At 38.8% G+C, this 27,734-nt stretch overlaps 1 protein-coding gene across 10 annotated transcripts in view; it reads left to right on the top strand.

Annotated features, from left to right (window-relative positions):
* Positions 1-27,734, top strand: part of cnot1 (CCR4-NOT transcription complex, subunit 1) — a 51,634-nt gene that overhangs the window by 6,481 nt on the left and 17,419 nt on the right. For 2 of the 10 annotated variants that reach the window (XM_057836294.1, XM_057836295.1), the window contains exons 4-36: positions 3,899-3,997; positions 4,147-4,215; positions 4,324-4,378; positions 4,463-4,666; positions 14,005-14,173; positions 14,260-14,386; positions 14,459-14,569; positions 15,308-15,478; positions 15,618-15,745; positions 15,865-16,105; positions 16,253-16,372; positions 16,541-16,663; positions 16,740-16,891; positions 17,003-17,153; positions 17,851-18,064; positions 18,188-18,328; positions 19,429-19,553; positions 19,702-19,988; positions 20,070-20,148; positions 20,273-20,518; positions 20,640-20,780; positions 20,859-21,038; positions 21,117-21,233; positions 21,319-21,429; positions 21,503-21,580; positions 22,893-23,070; positions 23,186-23,340; positions 23,549-23,845; positions 24,333-24,473; positions 24,813-24,917; positions 25,014-25,133; positions 25,222-25,416; positions 27,340-27,482. In XM_057836294.1, coding sequence (XP_057692277.1) covers positions 3,899-3,997; positions 4,147-4,215; positions 4,324-4,378; positions 4,463-4,666; positions 14,005-14,173; positions 14,260-14,386; positions 14,459-14,569; positions 15,308-15,478; positions 15,618-15,745; positions 15,865-16,105; positions 16,253-16,372; positions 16,541-16,663; positions 16,740-16,891; positions 17,003-17,153; positions 17,851-18,064; positions 18,188-18,328; positions 19,429-19,553; positions 19,702-19,988; positions 20,070-20,148; positions 20,273-20,518; positions 20,640-20,780; positions 20,859-21,038; positions 21,117-21,233; positions 21,319-21,429; positions 21,503-21,580; positions 22,893-23,070; positions 23,186-23,340; positions 23,549-23,845; positions 24,333-24,473; positions 24,813-24,917; positions 25,014-25,133; positions 25,222-25,416; positions 27,340-27,482 — 4,973 coding nt within the window. The remainder of the gene's footprint in view (positions 1-3,898; positions 3,998-4,146; positions 4,216-4,323; positions 4,379-4,462; positions 4,667-14,004; positions 14,174-14,259; positions 14,387-14,458; positions 14,570-15,307; positions 15,479-15,617; positions 15,746-15,864; positions 16,106-16,252; positions 16,373-16,540; positions 16,664-16,739; positions 16,892-17,002; positions 17,154-17,850; positions 18,065-18,187; positions 18,329-19,428; positions 19,554-19,701; positions 19,989-20,069; positions 20,149-20,272; positions 20,519-20,639; positions 20,781-20,858; positions 21,039-21,116; positions 21,234-21,318; positions 21,430-21,502; positions 21,581-22,892; positions 23,071-23,185; positions 23,341-23,548; positions 23,846-24,332; positions 24,474-24,812; positions 24,918-25,013; positions 25,134-25,221; positions 25,417-27,339; positions 27,483-27,734) is intronic. The other 8 variants (XM_057836303.1, XM_057836296.1, XM_057836302.1 and 5 more) reach the window with 8 other exon arrangements.

The raw sequence follows: 27,734 nt of genomic DNA, 5'->3' as shown, positions 1-27,734 counted from the left end.
GGTAGATTAAAAATAAGAAGCAAATAACTTGAAATTATAAATTTATAGACCGTTTTGAATATTCTGTGGTAAACAACAGCGTTTTTAGCCCGTATTTAAAGGCGCTAACAGTTTGAGCACACTTCAGACTTTAGGTAACTTATTCCAATGGGGAGGACTATAGTAAGTAAATGCTGCCTCAACCTGCGAGGTTCTTGTTCTTAGAACAAACAGCAGACCGGTTCCCTACAACTGTAGGGGTCTAGATGCTTCATAGGTGTCAAACAAATCAAGCATGTGTTTGGGTCCAAGGCAATGAAGTGTTTTGTAGACAAGCAATGGTATTTCATGGTTTATCCTCTGACCCAATAGAAGCCAGTGCAACGATTTTATAGCTGGTGTAATATGGTCCAATTTCCTTGTTTTTAAGGACTCTGGCAGCAGCTTTCTGTACTTGCTGCAGTTTCCTGACTGATTTTTTTTAAGACATGTACTGTAAATATAGCATTGCAATAGTCCAATCTACTGAAAATGAATGCATACATTTTCCATGTGCCGTTTAGACAGAAGCCCCTAAATTCTGGCTATATTTTTTCGGTGGTAGTAGGCAGATTTAGTGACTAACTTCAGTTGGTTGTCAAATTTTAGGTATGAGTCAATAATTATGTCAAGATTTTTGACTTGATTTGGCAGCTGTGAGTGACATTGTGCCAAGGTGCGTGTTGATTTTTGACCTTTCCTTTTTTGGCCCAAAAATGATCACCTCTGTTTTCCCCACAATTAGCTGGAGAAAATTTTGACACATCAGTTCATTGATTTGAGGAATACGTTTATTCAGGAAGACTATAATGATGTCTGAACACAGGAATGAAATGAGTTGTGTGCCATCTGCATAGGTGAGATAGATGTCATAGTGTTCCATGATCTGAGGCAGAGGAAACGTATAGGTGTGAAATAAAAGTGGTCTGAGAATGGACCCTTGAGGGACCCGCACGTCAATTCGGTTTGTTCCGACTCCTGGTTTCCGATTGACACAAAGAAATCCCTGTCATGTGGATAAGATGTGAACCACTGAAGAATAGACATGTGGCAATTACTGGTTTCAAGGTATACCGTGGTATACTCTTCCAATCTGCTGAGTAGTATTGTTGTGATCAACAGTGTCGAATGCGGCACTGAGGTCCAGTAGTAGCAGAACAGATGATTTGGCCGCGTCATTATTACGATGAATATTATTTAAGACTTTGATAAGTACGGACTCGGTGCTGTGGTGTGGCCGGAATCCAGACTGAAATTAGTTAAAAGGAATGCTTTATATCATAAAAGCCTGGGTCTTTTGCTTTATATCATAAAAGCCTGGGTCTTTTCAAAAACAATCTTCCTAATAACTTTCCCCATGAATGGCAGATTTGATATTGGCCTGTAATTACTAATGGTTGTAGCATCCAGATTAGTTTTAAGTTTTATTTACTGCAGTTTTTAAAGTCTGTGTTAACTCTCCTGCTCGGAGAGAAGTATTTATAATTTGCAGTATGTCTGTTGGTATGCAATGAAAAACTGTTTTGAAAAAGTTTGAAGGAAGGATGTCAAGGCAGCAGGTTGTGGGCTTTAATTTTGACACAATTTCTGTTAAAGTGGCGTCGTCCAGGAGGCTAAACTGTCGAAGATTGACTTAGGGGACGTTTTGGGAAGCATTTAGTGTCACAATTACTGATCTGGATTTGCACACTGTCAAATCTGTAATACTTTGTAAAGAATGCTGCGAAAACATTACAGGACACCTCAAATGCCAATACCTGAGGTACTGCTGCTTGTGGATTCGTCAGTTTGTCAACAACAGAAAATATTGTGCGGGTATTATTGATGTTTGTACTAATGATCTATGAAAAATTAGCCTTGCATTCTTCAGTTCCTGGTTGTATTTGAAAGGACTCTTTGTAAATGTCATAAAAAACCTTGAGTTTTGTTTTTTCGCCACCTGTGTTCTGTTCGTCTGCAATCTTTTGTTTTAAAGCTAGTGTGGCATCTCCAGGGTGACCTCTTTCTTGACAGTTTTCGTCTTGATTTTGGCAATAGTGTCAGCAAAAGTCATCACGCTGGTACTGAAACGATTTACAAGTTTATCAACTGGAGCTGTTGTAAGGGTTAATGATGATGCATAAACCTGATTGAATAATGCACAAGTGTTATCATTTATGTAATGCTTATTAATTACCCCTACTTCCCTTTTTGGAGGATGGACAGAGGTAGTCATTCTAAGATGTTAAGAGATTGACCAAACATATCCCAAATATTTAAAAGCTCTCTTGCAAATCCTTCAGGATTATTAACATGAATGTTAGTCACCTGCTAAAACAACACAATCAAAGTCCATATAGTTAAAAGACATTATTGTGGTAAACTCATCAAAAAGCCTTGCATCGTATTTAGGTGGCCTTTAAGACAGCTGTGCAAATTAGGGGTCCAACAATGCACCAACATGAGCTGTTACTTCGGTTTGTTGAAATTTTTGGTTATGTTAATTTTCACTACCAAAAAAGGAAAAGCTTAAAACCCTTCCCTGAGGGAACTCTCCCAAGGGATAAATAAAGTCTATTGAATTGAATTGACATTGAACTAAAATGGTACGCAAGTGAACCGAACATGCAAAACAGTTCAATCCATTCACGTGAACAATTACACTCCAAGTGAAAATATAATGACAGTTGTCAAATTATATAAAGTTATCAATCGAGCAGTAATTTTTATACAACAATTGTGCAAATAATGCAAAGAGTTGTCATGCAATGTTAAATGACTACAACTTAAGTAATTAGGATACAGGATCAATTGTACAAATGATGCAGAGTTGTTGAGCAATATAGAATTTCCTGGTGTGTGGTAACAATATAATTGTGCAATTGATGCAGTGAATCCTTTAGCACAATGAGCACACTGAAGTCATTTTTCAAACACTACACATGTAGCCATGGACGTAAGTATTCCTTTACTAATATTTACTGTCTCATTGATTGCTGTGGTATTAAATATGGCGGAAAACACTCAGGTGACTTGAAGTTCTGCTCTGAAAACCCCCAATTTGGCCAAATTTCAAAATTGACCGATATGCATGTTTGATACATCATTGAAAGCTTAAAATCTAAATTTTCTGGGGTAAGAAATTTTGAACAGGACGGCATTTAAAAAAAATAAAATAAAATAAAATAAATCTTAAACGCAGAACCCCTAACTGTTGGTGAGAGCATGAGAGAACATAATTAAAGGCGCCATGATTTTAACAAGATATTATCGCATACTAACCTTTTTTCGATCCAAAAACTTCATGTAGGCTGTATCACTGAGTGTCAACACACAGCTGTGAATGGCCACAGCCGGATTTTGCCGGGATTTTATGGGTGAAACATGGTAATGTAACAAGGGTCGGGGTGCAGAAATCGCAGACGTCAAGGAGTGGTTGAGATTTAAAAAAAAAAAAAAAAAAAAAAATTCTTTGTTTGATCAATTAACATCTAAAATACCGGGGAAAATGCGACACTAACAAAATAAATACAATTAAACGATAGTTATGATGTAGTAATCCATTACTTATTTAAAGACACTATTTTTTGTGTCTGTGTCTATAAACGGTCTTCAGGGTAAAATGGACAAATTAAAAATAGTTCGGGGGCTCAATGCGCCATGAAACTAGTATGGCATCATATAGACATATTGTTCTATCAAACACAACAGTTCTTTTGGCTTTATATACAGCATTTTATTTTAAAGAGGGGTGCAAGAGCAAAAACTGCTTTTTCAGCCTTGTCTGTGTTTTCCGCCATATACGTATACTGTGTATTTTTTTCAACCATTCATTGCCCTTCATCTGCCTTTGTTTCCCTTGTTCTCTCCTTTCCGGCATGTTGTTTCCAAATTGCCCAAGACACAGTTTCTGATCCAGGAGTGTGTTTCGCTGATATCAAAACCTAACTTTATCTCGACACTCTGCTACGCCATCGACAATCCCCTGCACTACCAAAAGGTATGGTGCAGTTTTTGCCCTAACACTTTCTAAGCAAAATAAAATACACACCTTACATGTACATAGCAAAGTGTTTTCATCCAATATTTTCAACTTTATATTCCATTTTAATCAAGTATTTGACATGAAATTTTGACTTTGAATTTTAGAGTTTGAAACCATCTGCTCACTTATTCACTCAACTAAGTAAAGTTCTGAAGCTCAGCAAGGTCCAAGAGGTAAACTAGATCTTTCTGTTTCTGTGTAAACACAAAATAACCTGTGAAAAGATACATTGTAAAATAGATGAGCATGTTTGTAAGTTCCTCTTGGTCTTTACGTTGTAGGTGATTTTTGGCCTTGCTCTGCTCAACTCCAGTAACGCGGACCTTCGGGGATTTTGTAAGCACTCCAACTCGAAAGAGCTTCATTGAAAACAATTGCATATATTTGTGTCCTGATTGGTTTCCATTTTTACTTCCTCAGCTGCACAGTTCATTAAGCAGAAGCTTCCTGACCTCCTGCGGTCATACATCGACGCAGATCTCAGTGTAAACCAAGAGGGTGGCTTCCAAGATATCGCTATAGAGGTCTTGCACCTGCTGCTCTCCCATTTACTGTTTGGTCAGAAGGGAGCAAGTGGGGTTGGACAGGAGCAGATTGACGCCTTCTTGAAGACACTTTGCCGAGGTAAGCTGAATTCCCAGAAGTTGGGGAACATAACACAAACATAAAACAGAATACTATGATTTGCAAATCATGTTAAACTTACGTTTAACTGAATACACTACAAACACAAGATATTTCATGTTTAAACAAATAAACTTTGTTTTTATCAAATAATCATGGATTTAGAATTACTTGGCTGCTGATATTTGAAACTGTACACTAGCTGTGTGCCAAAAAATCGATTATTAGATGCATCGAGACAGGGGCGGACTGGGACTAAAAAGCAGCCCTGGACTTTGACTCAGCCCAGCCCACAAGATACGCTATACGAAGGGAAACAGACCCCGTAGGGGTGTCCGGGGGCATACCGCCAAACCCTCGGGGAGAATTATTTTTTTTTTTTTACATTTTATTGTAAAATGCATCAATTTCTTGCACTTTAAGAGAAAATGAAGAAAATATGTCTAGACTGTCACTGTCTGACTTGGGGCGCTCAAAGTACTGCAAGGCTGAACTGGAGTTGGGTGCATTTTCTGTACTAGCTCTATGATAGACCTGAATAAACAAATGAAAATGTATTCTTCAAAGCAAGTTTTATGTATTCGGGCAAATTCCACATTCTGAAACTGTCAATGATTATGATGATGATGACAATAAATTCATTCATTCATTCATTCATTCATGTATCCAATTGATTATAGTATATCTCTATATATCTGTCTATAAAACGATTTCATTGTTTATGCCATAATTCAGTGGTCTCCAAACTATTCCACATAGAGCCGTAGCGGGCACAGGATTTCATTCCAACAAAACAAGACAACACCTCTGCACCAATCTGGTGTCTTACAAGTGTAATCAGTTGATTGCAGTCAGGTGCTGCTTGTTTTAGCAGAAACTTCATTGGTTAAACTGTCGGTACTCGATCGGTTGAAAGAAAAACCAGGCCCCGCAGTGGCCCTTGAGGACCGGTTTGGAGACCCCTGCCATAATTAATCTTCCCATACAAATAATACATTTCAATGAAAATACAAAAAACATTTCAAGACAAATCCTGTATACATAACCTTCATTGGAAAGTATTAACCAGAAAACAAAACGATATATAAATGATTAAAAATATATATCAATTTAACTACCCAAACTTTAAAGTAAAACCATTCATTTTATTAATATTTTGTTATATTTCTTCTGAATTAATATTGCTGCTGCGTGTGCATACGTTGTTTTACAGCTATAATATTTTTTCTTAGGAGAGTGATAGTAGGACTAGCATATTATAACTTGACACAATTGCAAACGGGTACATCGACTAGCTGGCACTAACCCTTTAATTGTCATTTATTTCATTTAAAATGTACCTACCTTGTGGATAACAATTGTCAGTATACCGAGCAAGTGACCCTCTTCATCCCTTTTTACTTGCTCTGCGCTTGTCTGGGGAACTTCCCTCTCGAACTTCCACCAGCTTATCATTACCTCCTCCCTCTATTTTTCTCCCTCCCTGCACCGGCTGCACGTCAGAGCGGCTGCCCCCTCTCACCATCGCCGGGGCTGGGCTGCTGTTACCCAACGTGGCCGTTGCAGCCAGACTGCTGCTTGCGAAAATATTTGTCAATTTATGACATTTTAATGCTTTGCCCTCCAGTTTCTTTAATTTTTTTCTTCCTAACCTTCTCCGCGCCACCCTTCTCTTTTCTTCTCTGGGCATTAACGCTCGTCGCCATTTTGCTTCCACAAGGAACCAATGAAGGCAACTTTGTGCTTCTTTCGTTCTTCTATCGGACTGGCGATGAACAGCCAGGCGCATTGCTGCCACCTGTCGGATTGGATGCAAACTGTAGATAATCAGAGGCTAGGGGGGACAAAAACAGTGATCTATAATGAATGGCGGCCGCCGGCCGTCCAGGGCACCGGCCGTTCTGCGATCCTCCAGAACCCACAGATTACCAGTCCGCCCCTGCATTGAGATTCGACACGTGACGATTCAATTAAGATTAATAAATGTTAAAAAACGATGTTTTTCACTAACTTTGTTATGCTAGTAGCGGAATGAAATTCAAGACAGGTCTGCCACTCGGACACCTTTAACGGACGCATGCACAATGTTATGATGGATGCAGCTGAAGTTACTGAGCAAGAAATTTACTCCCGTTCAAAACACTCAACAATAAATTTATGAGACAGGCAGGGACCCGGCGGTTGCTCTTTGGGTCCTCTTCTGTGTGCAAGGTAATTTTTAGAGTGAGAGGGGAAGAGAGATAGTTGGTCGCTCCTTGTCTTTTAGTTGTCCAGCAGTAGGTTCAAGTCGTGTTAATTGGGAAAAGTCCCTAGTGTTTTGCTAAGTCCCGTGTCCGTCTATCAGAGGTGAGTACACGAACCCTCTTGTACCATTTAGCTTTTATTGTTGTTTTTGAGATGTTACGAGTTAGCGCCGAGTGCAATGCTAATTAGCAACTTTTCTAACATGTATTTCCATGTCAATTTGTGCGTTGCTTAGTGGTGTACAAAAGTTACTCCACATGCAGAATGTTTAAAACCAGGATTTAGTACAGCGGTAACTCTACAAACATGCAAAATAGTACAGAAATCTGTGAAAACAAAGTTTATTGGTTAAAAGAAGTCTTATTTCTAAAGACACTTTGTTTCCAGAAAATGTGGAATTCATTCCACCAGTGTAAATTTTATTGTTGAAATAAGTACTGCCTTTGAAACTGCTAATGTTTTTGCACTTTCATGTAAAATAAGAGCATCTCAAGGTCGGCTGTGTGTTGAGAAATAAGTACTGCCTTTAAAATGGTTAATGTTTTTGCTAGGGATGTCCCGATCCAGTTTTTTGCACTTCCGATCCGATACCGATATTTTGCACTTCTGATCCGATACTGATACTGGCCGATACCGATACCGGCCTATCTGAGCATGTATTAAAGTTTATTTAGCCTCCTTACTTAGTTGTCAGACTCATGTTGAAAAGGGTTTTAGTACTCTTGATAACAACTAGCCAGCTGAATTAGGTGAGTTTGAATAACACACAATGGTTGGTAACAAGAAACTGACCTGTTTATTCAGTGACAAACACAAAACATTCTAAATAACAAACAGAAATGGCATAGTCAGTCGGTAAAACGTGCAAATAATATTGTAAACTGTCAGTGGAAAATTCCACAAACTTCCCAAGCTATTAGATGCTTTTAATGTTTCGTGCTTTAGTTACAAAAATTGTATAAAAAGCCTCTCAGGTTTAAATAAACGACTATTTCAGTATCAAGTTAACATTTTAAAACCGTAAATAAAATACTCAAGTCCCCATTCTGTATCAGCAGCTTTAAACTACATTCAATTAATTTGATTTTGCGAATCAACTGTTAATGTTGTTAAAATTGCTCCCGTTATTCCATAATTTCCCTCTGTCTACTTTTGACACGTAAAAGTTGTAAAACTGTTTTGAAGATAGATTCAAGTCAAGATTTGGCCGATTTAGGAGTATTTTAGATAAAAAGTTAATTAGGTTTGCTTGGAAAGTTCACTACAACAGCCTACAAGGGAAGTCTCCTGCTTTAAGATGGCGGCTGTTTACTAACGCACGTAGTTTTCAATGCATGTGTTGCCAACGGCGTCGAGTCTGTCATTTTGCATCTAGTTCTATATACATATGATATCTATTAGACAAGCAGGATGTTTATGCTGCATTCCAGAGAAGTGGGAAGTCAGATTTATCCCACTCGGATGGTACCAGTTCCGACCTCAAAGCGTTCCAAGCAAATGTAAACAATGATGGCTGATCGCGACGAGGTGTTTTTTTATTTTGGCCATCCAAAGACATTTTGACCTCCAGCGAACCTGCCTTCCTATAAGCAATCAAATAGTAGAGGAAAAACGACGGCTGTGTTATAGCCCACACTGTAAACTGCCTTTTTTTTAGTTGCATCCTTTGCTGATCGTCAATATAAAATCATAGCACAACAAAGATGATATCGGACTTTTCAGGCCTCCGACTAGGAAAATATCATTGGAACGCCACTCGAACTGGGAGGTCCAAGTCGCGAAGTCGGAGGAAAAATAACTACCCCGACTTTCAAGTTGTTTCAATCTGACGTCACTGGACAAAATGGCGCTCAAGAAAACGTATTGAATGATAACACAATAATGAAGTAAATCAAGTTTATTTGAGACGCCATGTATTTTTTTCTCATACAGTGAATTATCTTATTTGTGCTATGTTTTTATATTGACGATCAGCAAAGGATGTAACTCAAAAAGGGCAGTTTACAGTGTGGGCAATAATGCAGCCGTCGTTTTTCTTCTACTATTTGATCGCTTATAGAAAGGCAGGTTCGCTGGAGGTCAAAATGTCTTTGGATGGTCAAAATAAAAAACACCTCGTCGCGATCAGCCATCTTTGTTGTTTACATTTGCTTGGAACGCTTTGAGGTCGGAACTGGTACCATCCGAGTGGGATAAATCCGACTTCCCACTTCTTTGGAATGCAGCATAAAAGTGTTGGATGGTGCGTCTTTACTCACAAGAGATAATGGCTCGTCATCCAGAATGAATTCTTCGGTAATGACTCTTGTTATTCCCTCGGCTTTGGGACTGTCGAGTGCCAGTTTGTCACGCATAGCAAAAGTTTCTGCCAGTGTTAGTTGCGTAGGACCTTTCTTTTTGTCTTCGGTTTTCTTAACATACTCCTTATATTGTTTGTGGTGGTATGTCACTAAATGCTTGATTAGTTTGGTTGTATTAAAACTTCTTACAGCTTTACCACCACGCTTGACTTTATTGTGGCATATGTTGCACTCTGCCTCTTCGTCTTTGTCGAAGGTTTAAGGTCAAATGAACCCACACAGCTGACATTTTTACCAATAAAGTCTCTCGGTAAATTGGGAGACCGTAATGTAGTGTGTTGAAGGAGTGCTGTAAAATGTGGACCGGAGTTTAGGGAAACCGAAGCAAAAACTGGAATGGATTATGTATATCGGTGCGCTGGAAATCCCGGACCGGATTTTCAAAAAAAAAAAAAAAAAAAACTGGATCGGAAGTCTGGATCGGAATTTTTCCGTGTCGGCCATCCGATACCGATGCGCATTTTTTTGCCCATATCGGCATCGGACATCTCTAGTTTTTGCACATTCTTTAAAAAAAAAAAAAAAAAAAAGGCAGCTTAAGGGAAACTTTTTGTTGTATGGGCATGTTTCCATCGTTCCTGTTGAATCATTAGGATATTTTAAATAAATAATGTACATAAATTTGTTTAGCTACTTTATTAATTAATAATGCATGACAAATCAATAATCATGATCATCGTCAATACTGTGATCATCATTCAATCATCTAATCATAGCACCCTGAATCGTAATCGAATCGAATCGTGGGGTGCCTAAGATGGCACACCCCTACTGTACACTGTGCACTCAGGGCTTTTGTAAAAACGCTACCCACTTAGGTGCCAAAAAAACAAGCGCCTCACAGTAAAGGGCGACTGCCAAATAGCCGCAATATACAACAGTAACGCAGTGTCTGCTGCTGTTATAAAGCACAGCCAGCGCACGCATATACTTTCAAAGAATTTCATGTCCAAAAAAGATCAGAATGGTCCATATGAGCAGGGTACCCGCCGGGTTATTAAAAGTATTAAAAAGGCATTGAATTTAGTTTTCCATTATTAAAGATATTAAAAGTATTAAATTAGCTGTCGTAAGTCTGGAATTTTTTCACCGTGCTTTTGATTTTCAAGAACATCTCAGTGCAACCTAAATTATATCCGTGACGAAGTTGTTTTTTTTTTCTTTAAATCCATGACAAAGATGACGCGTAGAATTTTTACGATGCACTGCACCTCGTGCATCATTAGCATCAATATCACAACAGCAGGCAATCGCACAGTACCTGGCCCGGAGTGGCTAATTGGGAGAAACGGGACAGTTACCGGTGGGCCGGCCTGACATTTGGGCCGGCCGTAATACACATTTTTAACGAAGCTTTGTTAAACTATTTACTAACGGTATCACGCAACCCTGCTTTGCGCGATAAATTGTGGCCCTTCTAGCGTTCCGTAGTTGGAAATTCGATACCCCGCAACACTGGTGCCTCCAGCTCTGCCTGTGGGAAAGAGTATCATGATATCATCCTGTTGACTTGATTCTGGAAAAACTTAATTTTGGGTTTTAATGGCCGAAATGGGGCACGTTGAGGCAGCATGACGAGCGTGAACCCGTCTGGCTGTTGGAGCGACCCATTATCGTTGTTTTTGAGCATATTTGGATAAAAGTACAGCGATAAACTGTAAATTAACATGCAGAATGAAATAATTTTAATGAGAGCACCACTAAAACTTCCAGCATGGAGGCTCTAGGCACTATTTTTGGGCACAAAGACGGAGGATTGGGGTGAAATCCACGTTCTCAGGCAAAACATAAGTTGGGCATTTTAACCCAAAACATTGCACTCTGAGGTGGACTGATGAGCATGAACTACCCTGAAATACACAGGTGTCTGAACTGTATAAGTGCATTGGGAGACAACCGTTTTGGTGAGTTCCAATTATTCTTTCAATCAATCATTCAATCTTTCACATTTAATTGCGGTAATTTTATGTTATGAATAATATGAAAACACTCATAAGTAATGATATATTACATTAATTTTTTATTTATTGAAAACTATATACAGTACGCCCTAGGCCTGAACGATAAAAAAACTATTGTTGCGATTTTTTTTAAGGTTTACAATATATTGCGATATTATATTGCGATATTAAAAAAAAAAAAGATCTATCTTTTTTAAAGAAATTTTCACTAAATGACTTGAATAGCTGTTTGGAAATACTTTACATAACACACCGTGACCACAGTGTATTCATATAATACCGTTTAATTTGTGAATGATGAAGATTTTTGTATGAAGGTATCCAGGAAGTCATGTCTGCACAAAATAGATCATTTATTGAATACAATATTTTACACTTCAACAGCAGCAAATACATTAAATGATAAATAAAAGAGCAGGTGCATTAGTCCCCTAAGTTTTTGACAAAATATAACAATAAATAAAAACTTCTGTAAAATAACAACAAAGTTGTCAACATATTTGAACAAAAATATTAAATATGACAAATAAAAGAGTTGTTCACAAACTATAACAATAAATAAAAACCTCAGTAAAACAACAAAGTTGTCAACATATTTGAACAAAAAAATTAAATATGACAAAAGAGTTCACAAACTATAACAATAAATAAAAACCTCAGTTAAACAACAAAGTTGTCAACATATTTGAACTTAAATATTAAATCTGACTAATAAAAGTGCAAGTGCATTAGTCCCCTGAGTTGTTTACACAAAATATAACAATATAAAACTGCAAAACGGCAACAAAGTTGTAAAAATATTTCAACAAAAATATTAAGTATCAAAACTTTATGTGCAGCTGTACTATATATAGTTATTTGAAAAATACGGTTTACAATAAATTTAAATATAAAAGATACAAACTCAATTGAACTTGTAAATAATTTAACTGAATAACTGCAAATAACTGTGATGAATAACAGAACCATTTTAACTCCCAAATTTCCTGCCTTCCTGATAGCTGTCACATGAATAAAAAGAAGAAAAGACATTCCTTCAGCTGTGTTATGTATTTGTCTGCATATCGTCCACCTTCCTTGCTCAGCAATTCTCAACTGGGTCTCGTAGGTTTTTGGCCAAGACTATTAGTTTATCCACTATAGCAGGCTTGAGACAAGAACGTTGGCACGTAACAATGTTCCCACCTGTGCTAAAAAGCCTCTGATGGGGAGCTCGTAGCAGGAATGCATAGATACCTGTGTTTTAAATGGTCCCACATGTTTGACAGATTACTTCTTGTTGAGGCAACCATGGCGAGGCACTGTCGACAGGGCTGTTTTTTGTCCCTTATAGTCTTGTTCTTGTCAAAATACTTCCAAAACTCCTTTTGGATACAGTCTTCCTTGCTCCTCCAACGTGTTGATTGCTTGCTTTCACTTTGAGAACGGGCCCTCCTCCCTCCGCTTTGCTGTTCAGCCCCTCCTCCCTCCACTCCGCTGTTGCAGGGGGAGGGGGAGGAGCCGATGACTTGCTGGAAGGAAGAGAAGCTGTGCGCTTTTTTTCCCCTCTCCTTCCTCAAAACAAACGTTTGTGGATTAAAAAAAATGAAATTAAAAAACTATCGCACGTCCTTGCGATGGGACTATTGCACATGCGCACATCGCGATGGCGATGTTTAAACGATATATCGTTCAGGCCTAGTACGCCCCCAAAATTTTGAATATCAGGTAAACGTTGTTTTATTTTGGTAGATTAAACCAACAAAATTGAGTATGTCAATTTGCATGTACCACAAACCAAAAAAAAAAAGAATATGATGAAAAGCTTCAGTTTTGTACACACTTGCCACATGTGTAATTCAAAACACCTGCCAAAGGTTCCTCATTCTTTAAAAAGTCAGTCTAATATAAGACAAAATTATAGCTAGTACCCCAAAAATAAAATGGTAACTTCACACAGAACCTGCGCTTGAGCCCTTGATCTCAGAACTGTCAGTAGACATGCTCTTCCTCTGTGCCTCCCTTTTTACAAGTTATTTGGGGAAAATTCATATTTGATTCATCTTTACAAGTGTAAAGGAAAACTCTTTTCTTGTTTCTAATGAGGCTTAAATTTGATGAACTCCTGTGCTAATAGGTGTATTTAAAAATTGAAATATATATTTTATGCATTTTAAACGATCGCAAGTTTACTATTGACAGCATGCGTAGTCGCGATTTTAAAAAATTAATCGCTTGACAGCACGATTATTATTACAATATTTTAATAAGGTAGGTCATGACATAAAGAGGGCCGGTCTGTGGCACGAAACTTTTTGTTTTAATTGTATCTTCAATAAATGTGCATTCTTTTGTCAAACACACTTAGTAATTGAGGTTAAAGTTGATGTTCAGTGCTTTATTTTTTTAATATGATTCAATATTATCTAAATAATGGGTGCGAGAAAAGTATTCATTTTCAGTTGAAATGGCATTAAAAAAGGTCTTAAAAGTCTTGAATTTAGATTTATCAATCCTGGGGGGACCCTGATGAGGGACAATGCTGGTCCTCAGATAAAAAGAAATAAAAACTGATTGTTTAAAGAAAGTCTCACTGCTAACAGTATAAGTTACGCAGTGGCCAACACTGATTTTGTAGATATTTATTTAATGAAAGCAACATTTGTATTTAGATTGGAAAATGTAAGCCAATTGTTTTTACAGTGTTTGTTAGGCTCAAAGGCCTTGCTGTCCCAGAAGGCCATTGATTGAGAATGACTAGTACAAATGAGTGTTACCTGTCTATATATTTCAGATTTCCCGCAGGAGCGCTGCCCTGTGGTGCTCGCACCACTGCTATACCCTGAAAAACGGGACATTCTCATGGCCAGGATACTGCCTGACTCGGGGGAGTTAGCAAATACTATAATGGAGAGTTCTCTTGCAGAGTTCATGCAGGAAGTCGGCTACGGCTTCTGTGCCAGGTATTTTTGCGCTCTGCTAGAAATAATATGCACATTGTGTGTATACTTTTTTCATCAGTATTGACCCATTTGTTCTTTATTCTTAGTCTGGATGAGTGCAGAAACATTATCCTCCAGTATGGGGTTAGGGAAGTGACAGCCAGTCAGGTTGCCAGAGTCCTTGGCATGATGGCTCGTACCCACTCTGGCCTAACTGATGGAATCCCCCTACAGGTGAGTTGGACATTTTCTGTTCGGTTCTAACGTTTCTATACATTCAATCTTGCTTTTTATATCCTTTCCTAGTCCATCTCTGCTCCTGGAAGTGGCATCTGGAGTGATGGAAAGGATAAGAATGACAGCTCACAGGCGCACACATGGAATGTTGAGGTGCTCATTGATGTGGTTAAAGAAGTGGTAAGTCAACACGCATACTGTTTCAAATACAGGTGCATCTGGGTTTTTCAAGACTATATTGATCTATTGTCCAATCTATCAATTACGAGATCAAATTATCATCCGGTTTGGGCTGCAATTAAAAATTATTTTCATAATTGTTTATTTGGACAGTTAAACGATTAATCAATCGGATAATTTTTTTTTTTTTAAATTGAATTACTTTCATAATTTACATCGGAGTTTATTTTAGGCATGTTCTAAATAACAATGAAGACGAAATGGATGATTTCCTTCAAAAATATTTTATTACAGCTTCCTGACTTAACTGCAGGCTACAAATGTATTACAAATTAGTTGGCAACTAGTTAATTAATCGATTAGTTGTTGCAGCTTTTTTCAGAAGGTAATTTAGACAGTCAGAAGTCCGATGATTGGCAAAAATGTGAATTGTTGTTTTCCAAAGTAAAAGCTAATTTTCATGTTCTACTTTGACTGAACAAAAATATAATGAAAAATGATATTTACAACTGAGAAGTTGTTTATTACAACATCAGCAACTTAGACAAGTTTAAGGTGAAGAAGGTCCTAAATGATTAATTGCTTAATAAATAGTTGTCGATTAATTTGCTAATCAATTAGTTGCCAATAAATCGATTAATTGCTGCCCCGCTACATAAAATGGCCAACGATAGTTCCCCCCACCACCACTGGTCCTGAAAATTATCTCTGATGCTCAATTATCACATTTTTTCCTAGAATCCCAACCTGAACTTCAAAGAGGTGACATACGAACTGGATCATGCAGGATTCTTAATCCGGGACAGTAAGGGCCTGCATATAGTGGTGTATGGCATTCAGCGAGGTTTGGGAATGGAAGTTTTTCCTGTTGATCTCATCTATCGGCCATGGAAACATGCAGAAGGACAGGTAATATTAGACTTGGCTCCCTTTGGCCTGTGTGGTTTTACATATTCGGTCTATGACAATAGCATGAATTTGTTGCCGACTTGACAGATTTTACTTTTTGTTAAATGTTTGAAAAACGCCTACTTTTCTTCCCCCTCAGTTTTCATTTATCCAACACTCACTAATGAGCCCTGAAGTGTTCTGCTTTGCCGACTATCCATGCCACACAGTAGCCATTGACATCTTGAAAGCGCCACCAGAGGATGACAATAGAGAGATTGCAACATGGTAGGGAATTGGTCGATTTCAAGATATTTTCTATTATGTGTGACAACGCGTAAAATACTAGAAAGCACAAACCAATTGTGTATCCCACAAGGTGTCTGAAACCTCTGAATTTGTTACAGGAAAAGTCTAGATTTGGTGGAAAGCCTGCTTAGGCTATCAGAGGTTGGCCAGTATGAGCAGGTGAAGCAACTGTTCAGCTTTCCCATCAAGCACTGCCCGGATATGCTGGTTCTAGCATTGCTGCAGATCTCTACCTCTTGGCACACACTGCGCCATGAGCTCATCTCGACCTTAATGCCCATCTTTCTGGGCAACCACCCCAACTCCGCTATCATTCTGCACTATGCTTGGCACGGACAGGTTTGTTATAAAGTCTGTTTAATAATTTATTTTGTGGATAAATATTACTGATACTTGACAACATTCTTTGCCTAAATCATATGTACTTTGTTTTCACTTGCACCTTGGTCTTGGTTGTGAACCAATGAATCGATTCTCTTTTTACAGGGACAGTCTCCTTCCATCCGCCAGTTGATAATGCATTCGATGGCTGAGTGGTATATGAGAGGTGAGCAGTATGACCAAGCCAAGTTGTCTCGCATCCTGGATGTCGCCCAAGACTTGAAGGTTTGTCAATACACAATAAAATTATTGGAACTCTGTTACACAATGGCATCAATGTTTATAATTACAAGAGTGTGAGTAAAGCAAAGCTTGTTTTATTTAGTGACAGGCTGTAAGACATTGATGTTGGTCACTGGTTTGTAATATGCCAACATTGTGTTTTTCCTCCAGTCTCTCTCAATGCTGCTGAATGGTACTCCGTTTGCCTTTGTTATTGACCTTGCTGCACTTGCCTCTCGCCGTGAATACCTCAAACTTGATAAATGGCTGACTGACAAAATTAGAGAGCACGGGGTATGTCTCCACATTGTGTTTTGAGCACTCCCAATGGAAGCCGTGTTAAAGTATTTGTGTTTTTTTTCTGGATCAGGAACCTTTTATCCAAGCTTGTGTCACATTCCTGAAGAGGCGATGCCCGTCCATTATGGGGGGTCTGGCCCCAGACAAGGACCAGCCTAAAAGCTCTCAGTTGCCGCCAGAAACCTTAGCCACCATGCTGGCCTGTCTTCAGTCTTGTGCTGGGTGAGAGGCTCCTGTCAAGTCATTGTTTTTTCTTTCTTTGATTAGTATGGTCCTCTTTATTGCAACATTTTGAACTGAATCGGTTGTTTGTTTTTTTTTCAAATCACTCAGGAGTGTTTCGCAAGAGCTATCAGAGACTATTTTGACCATGGTTGCAAACTGTAGCAATGTTATGAACAAAGCCCGACAACCACCACCTGGAGTCATGCCTAAAGGTCGGGCCCCGAGCACCAGCAGCCTGGATGCCATTTCCCCTGTTCAGGTATCTTGCTTTGATGACACAACTAGGGCTGGGCGTTATGGCCAAAAGTGTTTGAAACATCAATTCTTTGACCTGTCCATATTCTTCAAAAACTACAGTTAAAGTAAACATGAATCAAATAAATGAATTGAAAAGTATAGGAAAATGAAGATGACTTGAGTGTTATTCATCGGCCACTGGGAGGTAGCACTTGATAGAGAAGCGCAAGCATTATGATAATTGTCGAAGAATACTCTATTGATAATTTTTTATTTATTTTTAACAATCTGGTTAATTTATTTTTGGCACCATACAAAGACCATAAAGACCGGGAGTATTACAGTATTTGTCTATGAATGTTCCGGAGACATTTTTGCGTGAAAATTCATTGTTTCCGGAACAACAGACAAATGAGCTTCGCTTCAATGGATATCTATAGGGGAAGGCTTTAACTTTCCAGCTCAGATTTATGTCAGTTTTACATTTCCAAAATGTGGTATTCCAAAATCCCACCAGAGAACAAGCATCAATAAATAATGTCTCTTTGTGGCCATTTTTAAGCACTATAAAATGTTTTTTTGCATTATAAAAATGTTTTAACTTTTTCAATGAATCCAGAAGGATCAATGAAAGCAAATTAAAATCGACTATTTTGTACTAAATTGTCTGAACCACTTCCTGCCTCAAGCATAATTAATAAAATCTTCTCTTTCATTAGATGGACCCTCTAACTGGGATGGGCTCCTTGAACCTAGGTGGCACAGCCACCTCCCACACTCAGAGCATGCAGGGTTTCCCCACCTCTCTTAGTTCAGCATTCAGTAATCCCCAATCGCCAGCGAAGGCATTCCCACCACTCTCAAACACCAATCCAAGCACACCTTTTGGGGGTATTGGCAGCTTGTCATCGCAGCTCCCTGGTATGGACTCTGGTACTGTGCTTTTTTAAAAATGTTTTCCTTCAGTGTCAGCAATGGAAGTAATTCCCATATTAAAACCCCTATTTAGTTAACACCTCAAAGTGTTTCATTTCATGAAATGAATGTTTTTTCTAGGTTCTTTGGGTTCGGGCATCGGCACTGGTATTGGGTCTAGTCTTGGAATGCCAGCAGTAAACACTGATCCATTTGTGAGCAGAAAAATGAGCACTCCGAGCTTGAACCCACCTACCTTCCAGCAGAGTAAGATGAAGGCCTGTAAGTGGCGGTAGTAGTGGTGTGACTGAGAGCCCCGCCTTGCGCTGCTCAGCACTGTATTTCCTCTGCAATTGTCACTTTACAGCTGCGTTTGCAAACTTGAATTTTATAGTGACATTGTGTTCTTGACATATACAGCGTACAAGATCAATTTTATTTGTCTCTGGCATGTAATGTTTTTTTAACCATGAAAACATTTTGTAGAGGAAATACAGACCAGTCTTCCATTCCTTGTCTGCTTAAGCTGACAACCCCACTTAAGTCATTTTTACTTTACAAACCTTGGGAATTTGCAATTGTACAGGTGCATCTCCAGTTAGAATATTCTGGGAACATTCATTCAGTTGGTCAATTAAAAAAAACTTTTCTCGCTATACAACAAACGCAGGAACATTTTATTCAAAATTCAGAGTGGGAAAAAAAATACTACTATTGCTACTGGTGTAATCATTTATGCAAAACAAAAGCTGACTAATTATTACCTTTTTTGAATAATGTCTTTTAATGAACCTGATGGGATTCAACTAAAACTTTACTAGTCAAGGTTAGAGTAAAAAATTCAAAAGAGGTGACTTACTCTGTCCCTGCAGGCTACAAGCATGGCATAAAGATTGACACTATGACTTGGTCACACTATCTGAAAATTATATTGTCAGTCAGTTTGAAAATAATTCAAAATAAAATTATAAGAATTAGATTGGGCCAGTTGAGGCGAATTTGTCCAAAGGTGATCTTAATACATTGAAGTCACATCACACTTAAATTTAAAATAAATAAATAAATGCATGACAAAGGGTTATTTTTATTACTTACAATGACAACTTTGTAAATCTTACTGTGCTTAAAAGTTAAATACAACTGAATTGTATGTACACAAATGTACAGTACTGAATTTAAAAGAAAACAAGTTTGCTGGTAACAGATTAAATATTTAAGTTATTTTTTAAGTACAATTACCACACTTTAAGAACTACTGCCCTATTTCAATGAGATGCTCCATGTAGACTTGTGATTTTCCAAACAAAAATACCTTGCTTATGCTTTGCTTATGTGCAGTCAAATTCCCTTTAATCTTAAAGAATGTAAAATTCTTCTACCAGCTGACCTTTCTCAGGTTTGGCCTGAGGCAAACCAGCACTTTAGCAAGGAAATCGATGATGAAGCCAACAGTTACTTCCAGCGCATCTACAACCACCCACCTCATCCAACTATGTCTGTTGATGAAGTAAGTCGCCAAACGTATTTGTTGTGAATTGTAACTTATATTCTCTAGAGCAGGATGTTTCGGTGCAAAATTGTCTTCTGGACTTCAACTTAATTGCTTAGCATAATGACATGGATGTACATGACGTATGAAAATTGTGCACATCCAGGTTCTAGAGATGCTACAGCGGTTCAAAGATTCCACCATCAAGCGGGAGCGGGAGGTGTTCAATTGTATGCTTCGAAACCTGTTTGAGGAGTACCGCTTCTTCCCCCAATACCCGGACAAGGAGCTTCACATCACAGCATGCCTTTTTGGTGGCATCATTGAAAAGGGTCTTGTTACATATATGGCCCTTGGCCTGGCTCTCCGATATGTGCTTGAAGCCTTAAGAAAACCCTACGGATCCAAAATGTATTACTTTGGAATTGCTGCCCTGGACAGGTTCAAAAACCGGTATTACATCTTGTTTATTCTTCATCTAACAGCTGTCATATTGCATGGAAATTGAAATTGGTAAATCCTATGTGCTTTTAGATTGAAGGACTATCCTCAGTATTGTCAACATCTTGCATCAATTGCTCATTTTCTGCAATTCCCCCACCATTTACAAGAGGTAACAAGGTTTCCCTAATTTATCGTAATGCATTTTATAAGTCTAAAAGCCTGTAGCATTGTCTGCAGGGAGGTGCTACTGACAGATAGATTAAATCCTTCGCTCTGCATTTTCCAATATCCTGTGTGTACAGTATATCGAGTATGGCCAACAGTCACGGGACCCCCCGGTGAAGATGCAGGGCTCCATCACCACCCCGGGCAGTCTGGCGTTGGCACAGGTTCAAGCCCAATCGCAGCAACCTGGTGTACCAAAACCTCCGCAAGGACAGACGAGCACCCTGGTCACAACCACTACGACTACTACCACAGCCGCTAAGACCACTACCATCACAAGGCCAACGCCCAGCAGCTTCAAAAAGGATGTGCCCGTGAGTTCAACTAAAAAACTACTTAAATACCTGCAACATATCAGGCATATGAATGATTAATTATGATGTAGCTCATTTGTGTAAATTGTTTGGAAGGTAAAATTTAAATTCTCCCTTGCAGCCCTCCATAAACACTACAAATATAGACACTCTACTAGTGGCCACTGACCAAACAGAAAGGATTGTAGAACCGCCAGAAACTGTCCAGGAGAAGATTGCATTCATCTTCAACAACCTTTCTCAGTCAAACATGACACAAAAGGTAAAAAAAAAAAAAAGGCTGAAAATGTCAATTTCCTTGATCATATAAAAGCCTTTTCTAAAACCCTATCTTAAACAGGTAGAGGAGTTGAAAGAGACAGTGAAGGAAGAGTTCATGCCATGGGTTTCCCAGTACCTGGTAATGAAGCGTGTCAGCATTGAGCCCAATTTCCACAGCCTATACTCCAACTTTCTGGACACGCTCAAGAATCCAGAGTTTGTCAAAATGGTCCTCACTGAGACATACAGGAACATCAAGGTTCGAAATTTTTATCAAATCTAGCTTAAATGCAATGTAGGTGCCTACTAGAACAGCTGCTTTTTGTTGTTCATTTAGGTTTTGTTGACATCTGACAAGGCTGCTGCAAATTTCTCTGATCGATCATTGCTGAAGAATCTTGGTCACTGGCTAGGCATGATTACATTGGCTAAAAACAAGCCAATTCTCTACACAGTAAGATATTTTAACATATTTGGTCCTTTGTATGGTCCCCCATACTTTGACATGGCTCAATGTCCCCTCCCCATTATTTTTCCAGGATCTGGAAATTAAGTCTCTGCTCCTGGAAGCCTATGTCAAAGGCCAACAGGAACTACTTTACGTGGTTCCCTTTGTGGCCAAAGTTTTGGAGTCCAGCCTGCGAAGCATGGTGAGCATCGTAGGTTGAGAGAGATCACTCATACGCTATCACGCCACTTAATAATTCATTCTGACTTTTGTAGGTTTTCAGGCCCCAGAACCCTTGGACAATGGCTATTATGAATGTTCTCGCTGAACTACATCAGGAACATGATCTTAAGGTAATTGTACGAATGACGAAGATCCTGAGAAAAAGTTTAAGTATTACCTATTATTCCCAAATGTTTTATACATTTTGTAACACTGTACCAGTGTTGTTTTTGGCTGCCCTTTGTTACTTTCGTCTTTTGGACAAAAATACTTATTAGTCTCCGTCGTATTTTAGTCATTTCAAAATGTGTTCGTCTATTTTCGTCGACGAAAGAAAATTCTATTTTCAGTCAAATAGTTTCCAACAATTTCGAATGAACATTGACAGACGGGCACATATTGTAGCATCTCCAAGGACAACAGTAACATTGTGATAATACACATTCAGCAAGAGCACAGTAATTATTTTCAATTAAACCTACCTGGACACCACAAACTGCATGTAGAAAAAGTTGTCAGTTTAAGGGGACGCTCGCCACGCTAAAACTAAATGCTAATGCAAATGCTATGCTAATGCAACGAGTTATATTTAGTGTGTGATGATTGCTCTGCACAGACCTTTGAAGGCTAAGGCAACATTGTATATTCTCTCTTGCCAAGATAAATCTTATCGTATGTTTCAAAACAAGCAGGCCTGGAGCGCAGCCTAAAATCCTAAACAACGTCAGGGTGGGGGCGCAGGACGTGTGACATGACCCAAACCCTGCTACCACGCAGGCTGATGCACTACACGTACAGTGCTCTCCATAATTATTAGCACCCCTGGTTAAGATGTGTTTTTTAGCTTCTAATAATTTTTTTATTCAAATAATATGGGACCTTAATGGAAAAAAGAGAAAAATCCAACCTTCAATACAAGTGCATTTATTCAGTGGGGAAAAAATCCCACATAAAGAAATAATTATTTGACATCAAATAATGTGTGTCACAATTATTAGCACCCCTGGTGTTAATACTTTGTACAAGCCCCTTTTTTCTTTTTTTCCATTAAGGTCCCATAATATTTGAATTAAAAAATATTATTAGAAGCTAGAAAACACATCTTAACCAGGGGTGCAAATAATTATGGAGGGCACTGTGCATAAGAAAATGTCAAGCATTGTGAACAAATGATTAGAAATGTATGCCGCATTTCCGTGTTGTTGTCGTCTCGTCAGATGAAACTGGCATTTGTCTCGTTATATTTTAGTCTCACGACACGTTTTTAGCTTGTCAAAGTCGCATCACTATGAAAAAAATTGTTGGTCAACTAAATATTTTGGTTATCGTCATCGTTGACGAAAACAACAATGCAGTGTACTAAACGTTTTTGGGCAATTATCATGCAACATCGCAGTTATCTGAGAATGATGAAAAATGTGTGGCATTTTTGTTCAATTCCAGCTTAATTTAAAATTTGAGATTGAAGTTCTGTGTAAGAACTTGTCTCTGGACATTAATGACCTGAAGCCAGGGAACCTTTTAAAGGACAAAGACAAACTTAAGAGTCTCGAGGAGCAGCTGTCAGCACCAAAGAAAGAAGTAAAGCCTCCAGATGAAATGCTCCCAGTTTCTACTTCAGGTATTTTAACCATTTTTAACATGGGTTGTTTTGGTATTTGAATGCAGTTTTTCTCTTTCCTGTGCTTTTTCTCCCCCCCCTCATATTTTAATCTACATTTTTTGTGACCCAACAGGGGACTTTGTTCCATTTTCAGCACCACCCTCCACGCCAGCTGCCACCACCACCCCTTGCACAACAACGGGACCCCCCACTCCACAGTTCAGTTATCACGACATTAATGTGTACGCTTTGGCAGGCCTGGCACCGCACATTAATATAAATGCCAATGTAAGTATTGATTGAATTTGATCAAGCACACATTGGCAGGGTGATTGTAAAGTAACTCCATTTTAGAATACTGAAATATTTTTTTTAAGTGTTCATTTTACTTATTTGTCAAAAAGTTTGTTTTGGCATTGTTACGTTTCAATCCGTAAATTACATTTTTAAACCGTGTGAATTACTACCAATTCAACTTTTGCCATTTTCTCTTCAGATCCCTCTTCTACAAGCCCATCCTCAGTTAAAGCAGTGTGTGAGGCAATCAGTTGAGCGTGCCGTCCAGGAGTTGGTCCACCCAGTAGTTGACCGCTCAATTAAAATTGCCATGACGACATGCGAGCAAATCATCCGAAAGGACTTTGCCCTGGATTCGGAAGAGTCTCGCATGCGTGTAGCAGCTCACCACATGATGAGGAACCTGACTGCTGGAATGGCCATGATAACCTGCCGCGAGCCCTTGCTTGTCAGCATTTCCGCTAATCTGAAGAATAGTTTCGCAGCAGCATTAAGGGTAAGGGAGAATCTTACTCAAAAACATATCAATTACACTACAAACAACAATTTGGACTTGACAAGTTACCCAAATATTTGAAGTTATTGAAAAATATATATATAAAACTAGAGGAGCACTCTGAGAGCAGTCCGCCGCCTAAGCAGACAAATTCAGAGCGTTGTCAAATTTCTGACCTTTTACCTTGCTCTTATATCACCTATATTGCAAAATTTAATTAAATATGCTGATTCTTTATCAAGTTATTGCAAAATTCCTCCTCTGACCTCTTTGACATCATTACCCCAAAATTTAATCACCTCTTCTATTTCATAAACATATGCTGCAAGTTTGATTATCCCTTTATTCGTTCATGACTTATTTTGAACACGTACAGACATACGGAAGCCAATACATAACCTCCACCTTCCATAGGTTCGCCAACTTGCGGTGGTAAAAAAAAAAATTATTAATCATCCTGCCTTCTTTGACATTTTCTTTCTACCAGGCACCCACTCCCCAACAGAGGGAAATGATGGAGGAGGCTGCAACGAGGGTTGCTCAGGAGAACTGTGAACTGGCATGCTGCTTTATTCAGAAGACAGCAGTGGAGAAGGCTGGCCCTGAAATGGACAAGAGGCTAGCTACGGTGAGGGCTTGGGAAGGTCATTGTTAAACTTCTTCCCACTAGCTATAGCTGCAACCAAATTCGTACGAAGCTCAAATTTTGGAAATTGTTATTGTTGGTATTTCTTGAAGACATGTTGTGTCAAACAAGACATTGTAGATAGTTGCTTTGTCTTGGTCTACAGCCAAAATACTTTGCCATTTGCAACCTGTTTTCATTAATGCAGAAGTTTCTCAATTTCCTAAATTGTTAATTTAAAGCATAGATATACAGAAACGTATGCTGCTGTTTAGGCAGCTGGGGTTACAGTGGTTAATGTTCCAGTGTTTCATGACTTAAAAACCATCCCGTCTCATTCAGGAATTTGAGCTCAGGAAGCATGCACGCCAAGAAGGACGCCGTTACTGTGATCCAGTTGTTTTGACTTACCAGGCTGAACGTATGCCTGAACAGATAAGACTCAAGGTAATATTTAAACTGATGATGTTAATATGTTTAGAGTATGCACAGCTCAATCTTATAACTTGTTGCAAACTTTCAAACATTTTCTTGAATTTTCAGGTGGGAGGAGTTGACCCCAAGCAGCTAGCAGTGTATGAGGAGTTTGCAAGAAATGTTCCTGGTTTCTTACCCAGCAATGATCTTTCTCAACCAACGGGTTTCCTGGCTCAACCAATGAAGGTGACTAATTTCTTAAGTCAAAAGCAGCACGACAGAAAATCGGTTGTCTTTTTCCATAAACCTATATTGTAATTCTCTTTGGTAACAGCAACAAGCCTGGGCCACGGATGATGTTGCCCAAATTTATGACAAGTGCATGGCAGACTTCGAGCAGCATCTTCACGCCATCCCTCAGGCACTGTCCATCAACCCCCTGACCCAAGCCTTGCGTAGCCTGCTTGAGGCTGTTGCCTTGGCAAGAAACTCCAGAGATGGTATTGCAGCACTTGGACTGCTTCAAAAGGTAGGACCTAAGGTTTTCTTTGGTTTATTTAAAAAAAAAAAAAAAAAAAAAAGACGAGCTTTAGGGAATACTGGTAACTAGGGTTGTTCCGATCATGTTTTTTTGCTCCCGATCCGATCCCGATTGTTTTAGTTTGAGTATCTGCCGATCCCGATATATCCCGATCCGATTGCTTTTTTTTTTTTGCTCCCGATTCAATTCTAATCATTCCCGATAATTTTCCCCTATCATATACGTACATTTTAGCAATGCATTAAGAAAAAAATGAATAAAACTCGGACTAATATATACATTCAACATACAGTACATAAGTACTGTATTTGTTTATTATGACAATAAATCCTCAAGATGGCATTTACATTATTAACATTCTTTCTGTGAGAGGTATCCACGGATAGAAAGACTTGTGACTTTGTATATTGTGACTAAATATTGCCATCTTGTGTATTTGTTGAGCTTTCAGTAAATGATACTGTGGCCATCCAAAATGCATGATGGAAGTGGAACCATGACTGTGCAACATGCTACCAATTGCTATATCTTCTCTGCGTTGGGAAATAACATAAGGTGTTAAGACAATGATTAATTGCCACATTGCTTCCCATGATATTTCAAATCATAGGGAGAGGGATTGCAAGGCTTTAACCAATTAATACAAGGCTCCAAAGGCTGCCAAAGCTCACCCTACTCACTTTGCATGCCTTTTATCCCTCTATAGGTAAAACTGCGTCATTACAGATTGAGCGCGACAATGAGTGAGAAAGTCATGCAGCGCATGCGTTAATTGCGTTAAATACTTTAACGTGACACATTAAAAAAAAAAAAAATTAATTGCCGCCGTTATTGGGATAAATATGATAACCCTACCTTAAGCCTAAACTAAAGACTCTGGATGAGTGTAACATATTATGTCTGTGACGTTAAATACAATTAGAAAACGATTTAATTAAAATATATACATATTTAAAAAAGGCATGGCCGATATTTTTTGCCGATTCCGATACTTTGAAAATGACGTGATCGGATCCGATCTGGTAACACCTATTTATGGAGCGAAATGTCGATCTAGACCACTTAGAAAAGGTTTTTCCTTATTGTTTTACCACTCTTTAATTGTCCAAAGTGTTTATTGTATATGTATAATAAACATTTAAACCTTAAAGTTCTTCATACATCGACAAATTTTGACTACCATGTTTTTCGGACTGTAAGTGGTGAGACCAGCGATGTTGTTTGGCCTGGAGACCTCGGCGCTGAGGAGGAGACAAGAGCTGGAGGTAGCAGAGATAAAGATGCTGAGGTTCGCTTTGGGAGTGACCAGGATGGACAGGATCAGGAATAAGCTTATATGAAGGACAGTGCATGTTAGAGGATTTGGAGATTGTCAGAGAGGCCACACTGAGATGGTTTGGGAATGTCCAGAGGAGAGCTGGTGGGTAAATTGGCAAAAGGGTGCTGAATTTTCATATGCCAGTCAGGAGGTGTAGAAGATGACCAAAGAGGTTTATGGATGTACTTGAAGAGGACATGAAGGTAGTTAGTGTTAGAGCAGAGGATGCTGAGGACGGGGTTAGATGGAGACAACTGATTCGCTGTGGTGACCCCTAAAAGGGAAAAGCAGAAAGGAAAAGAATATGATTTCACATTTTCACGTTAAACCGCAAGAGGGCGCTCTATGCCTGTGTTTCAACATTGGCAGTAACTTAGAAAAACTGAGAACAGAATGCTTTTAAGATGACATGTCTGTTCTTGGTGTTGGATTTCATCAAATAAATGAATAAGAGATGGATTTTCTTCTTGAGCAGTAGGTTCCCGACTCCTGGTATAGAACATTGCAAGGTTTTTTCAATGTTCTATACCAGGGGGAATTGCAACAATTTGCTAATTGTATCAATAATTTTGAACATTCCACCCCTTTCACAGGCTGTGGAAGGTCTTCTGGATGCCACGAGTGGGGCTGATAATGACTTACTTCTTCGGTATCGGGAATGCCACCTGCTAGTTCTTAAAGCGCTCCAGGATGGGCGTGCATATGGACCACAGTGGTGCAATAAACAGATCACCAGGTAAGAAGGGGATCAGTTTAGTCATGATATCCTCATTGCTATTTGGTTCGGTCATTAGGCAACAATGTAAACACATATTGTGCCAACTACATTCTGCATCCATCTTACACAAACAGTCACAACATTATGACAGTCAACATTAGGGGTAGGAACTTCTTGGCACCTCACGATACGATACGATTTGCGATACAAATCTCGCGTTAACGATCTCACGATATGACGATACAACGATTATCAATACATTGGTCAGGA

This window comes from Corythoichthys intestinalis, chromosome 5 (assembly GCF_030265065.1).
Source record: "Corythoichthys intestinalis isolate RoL2023-P3 chromosome 5, ASM3026506v1, whole genome shotgun sequence".
NCBI lineage: Eukaryota > Metazoa > Chordata > Actinopteri > Syngnathiformes > Syngnathidae > Corythoichthys > Corythoichthys intestinalis.
The sequence above is the reverse complement of the archived record's forward strand: the minus strand, read 5'-3'. Positions and strand labels throughout refer to the sequence as shown.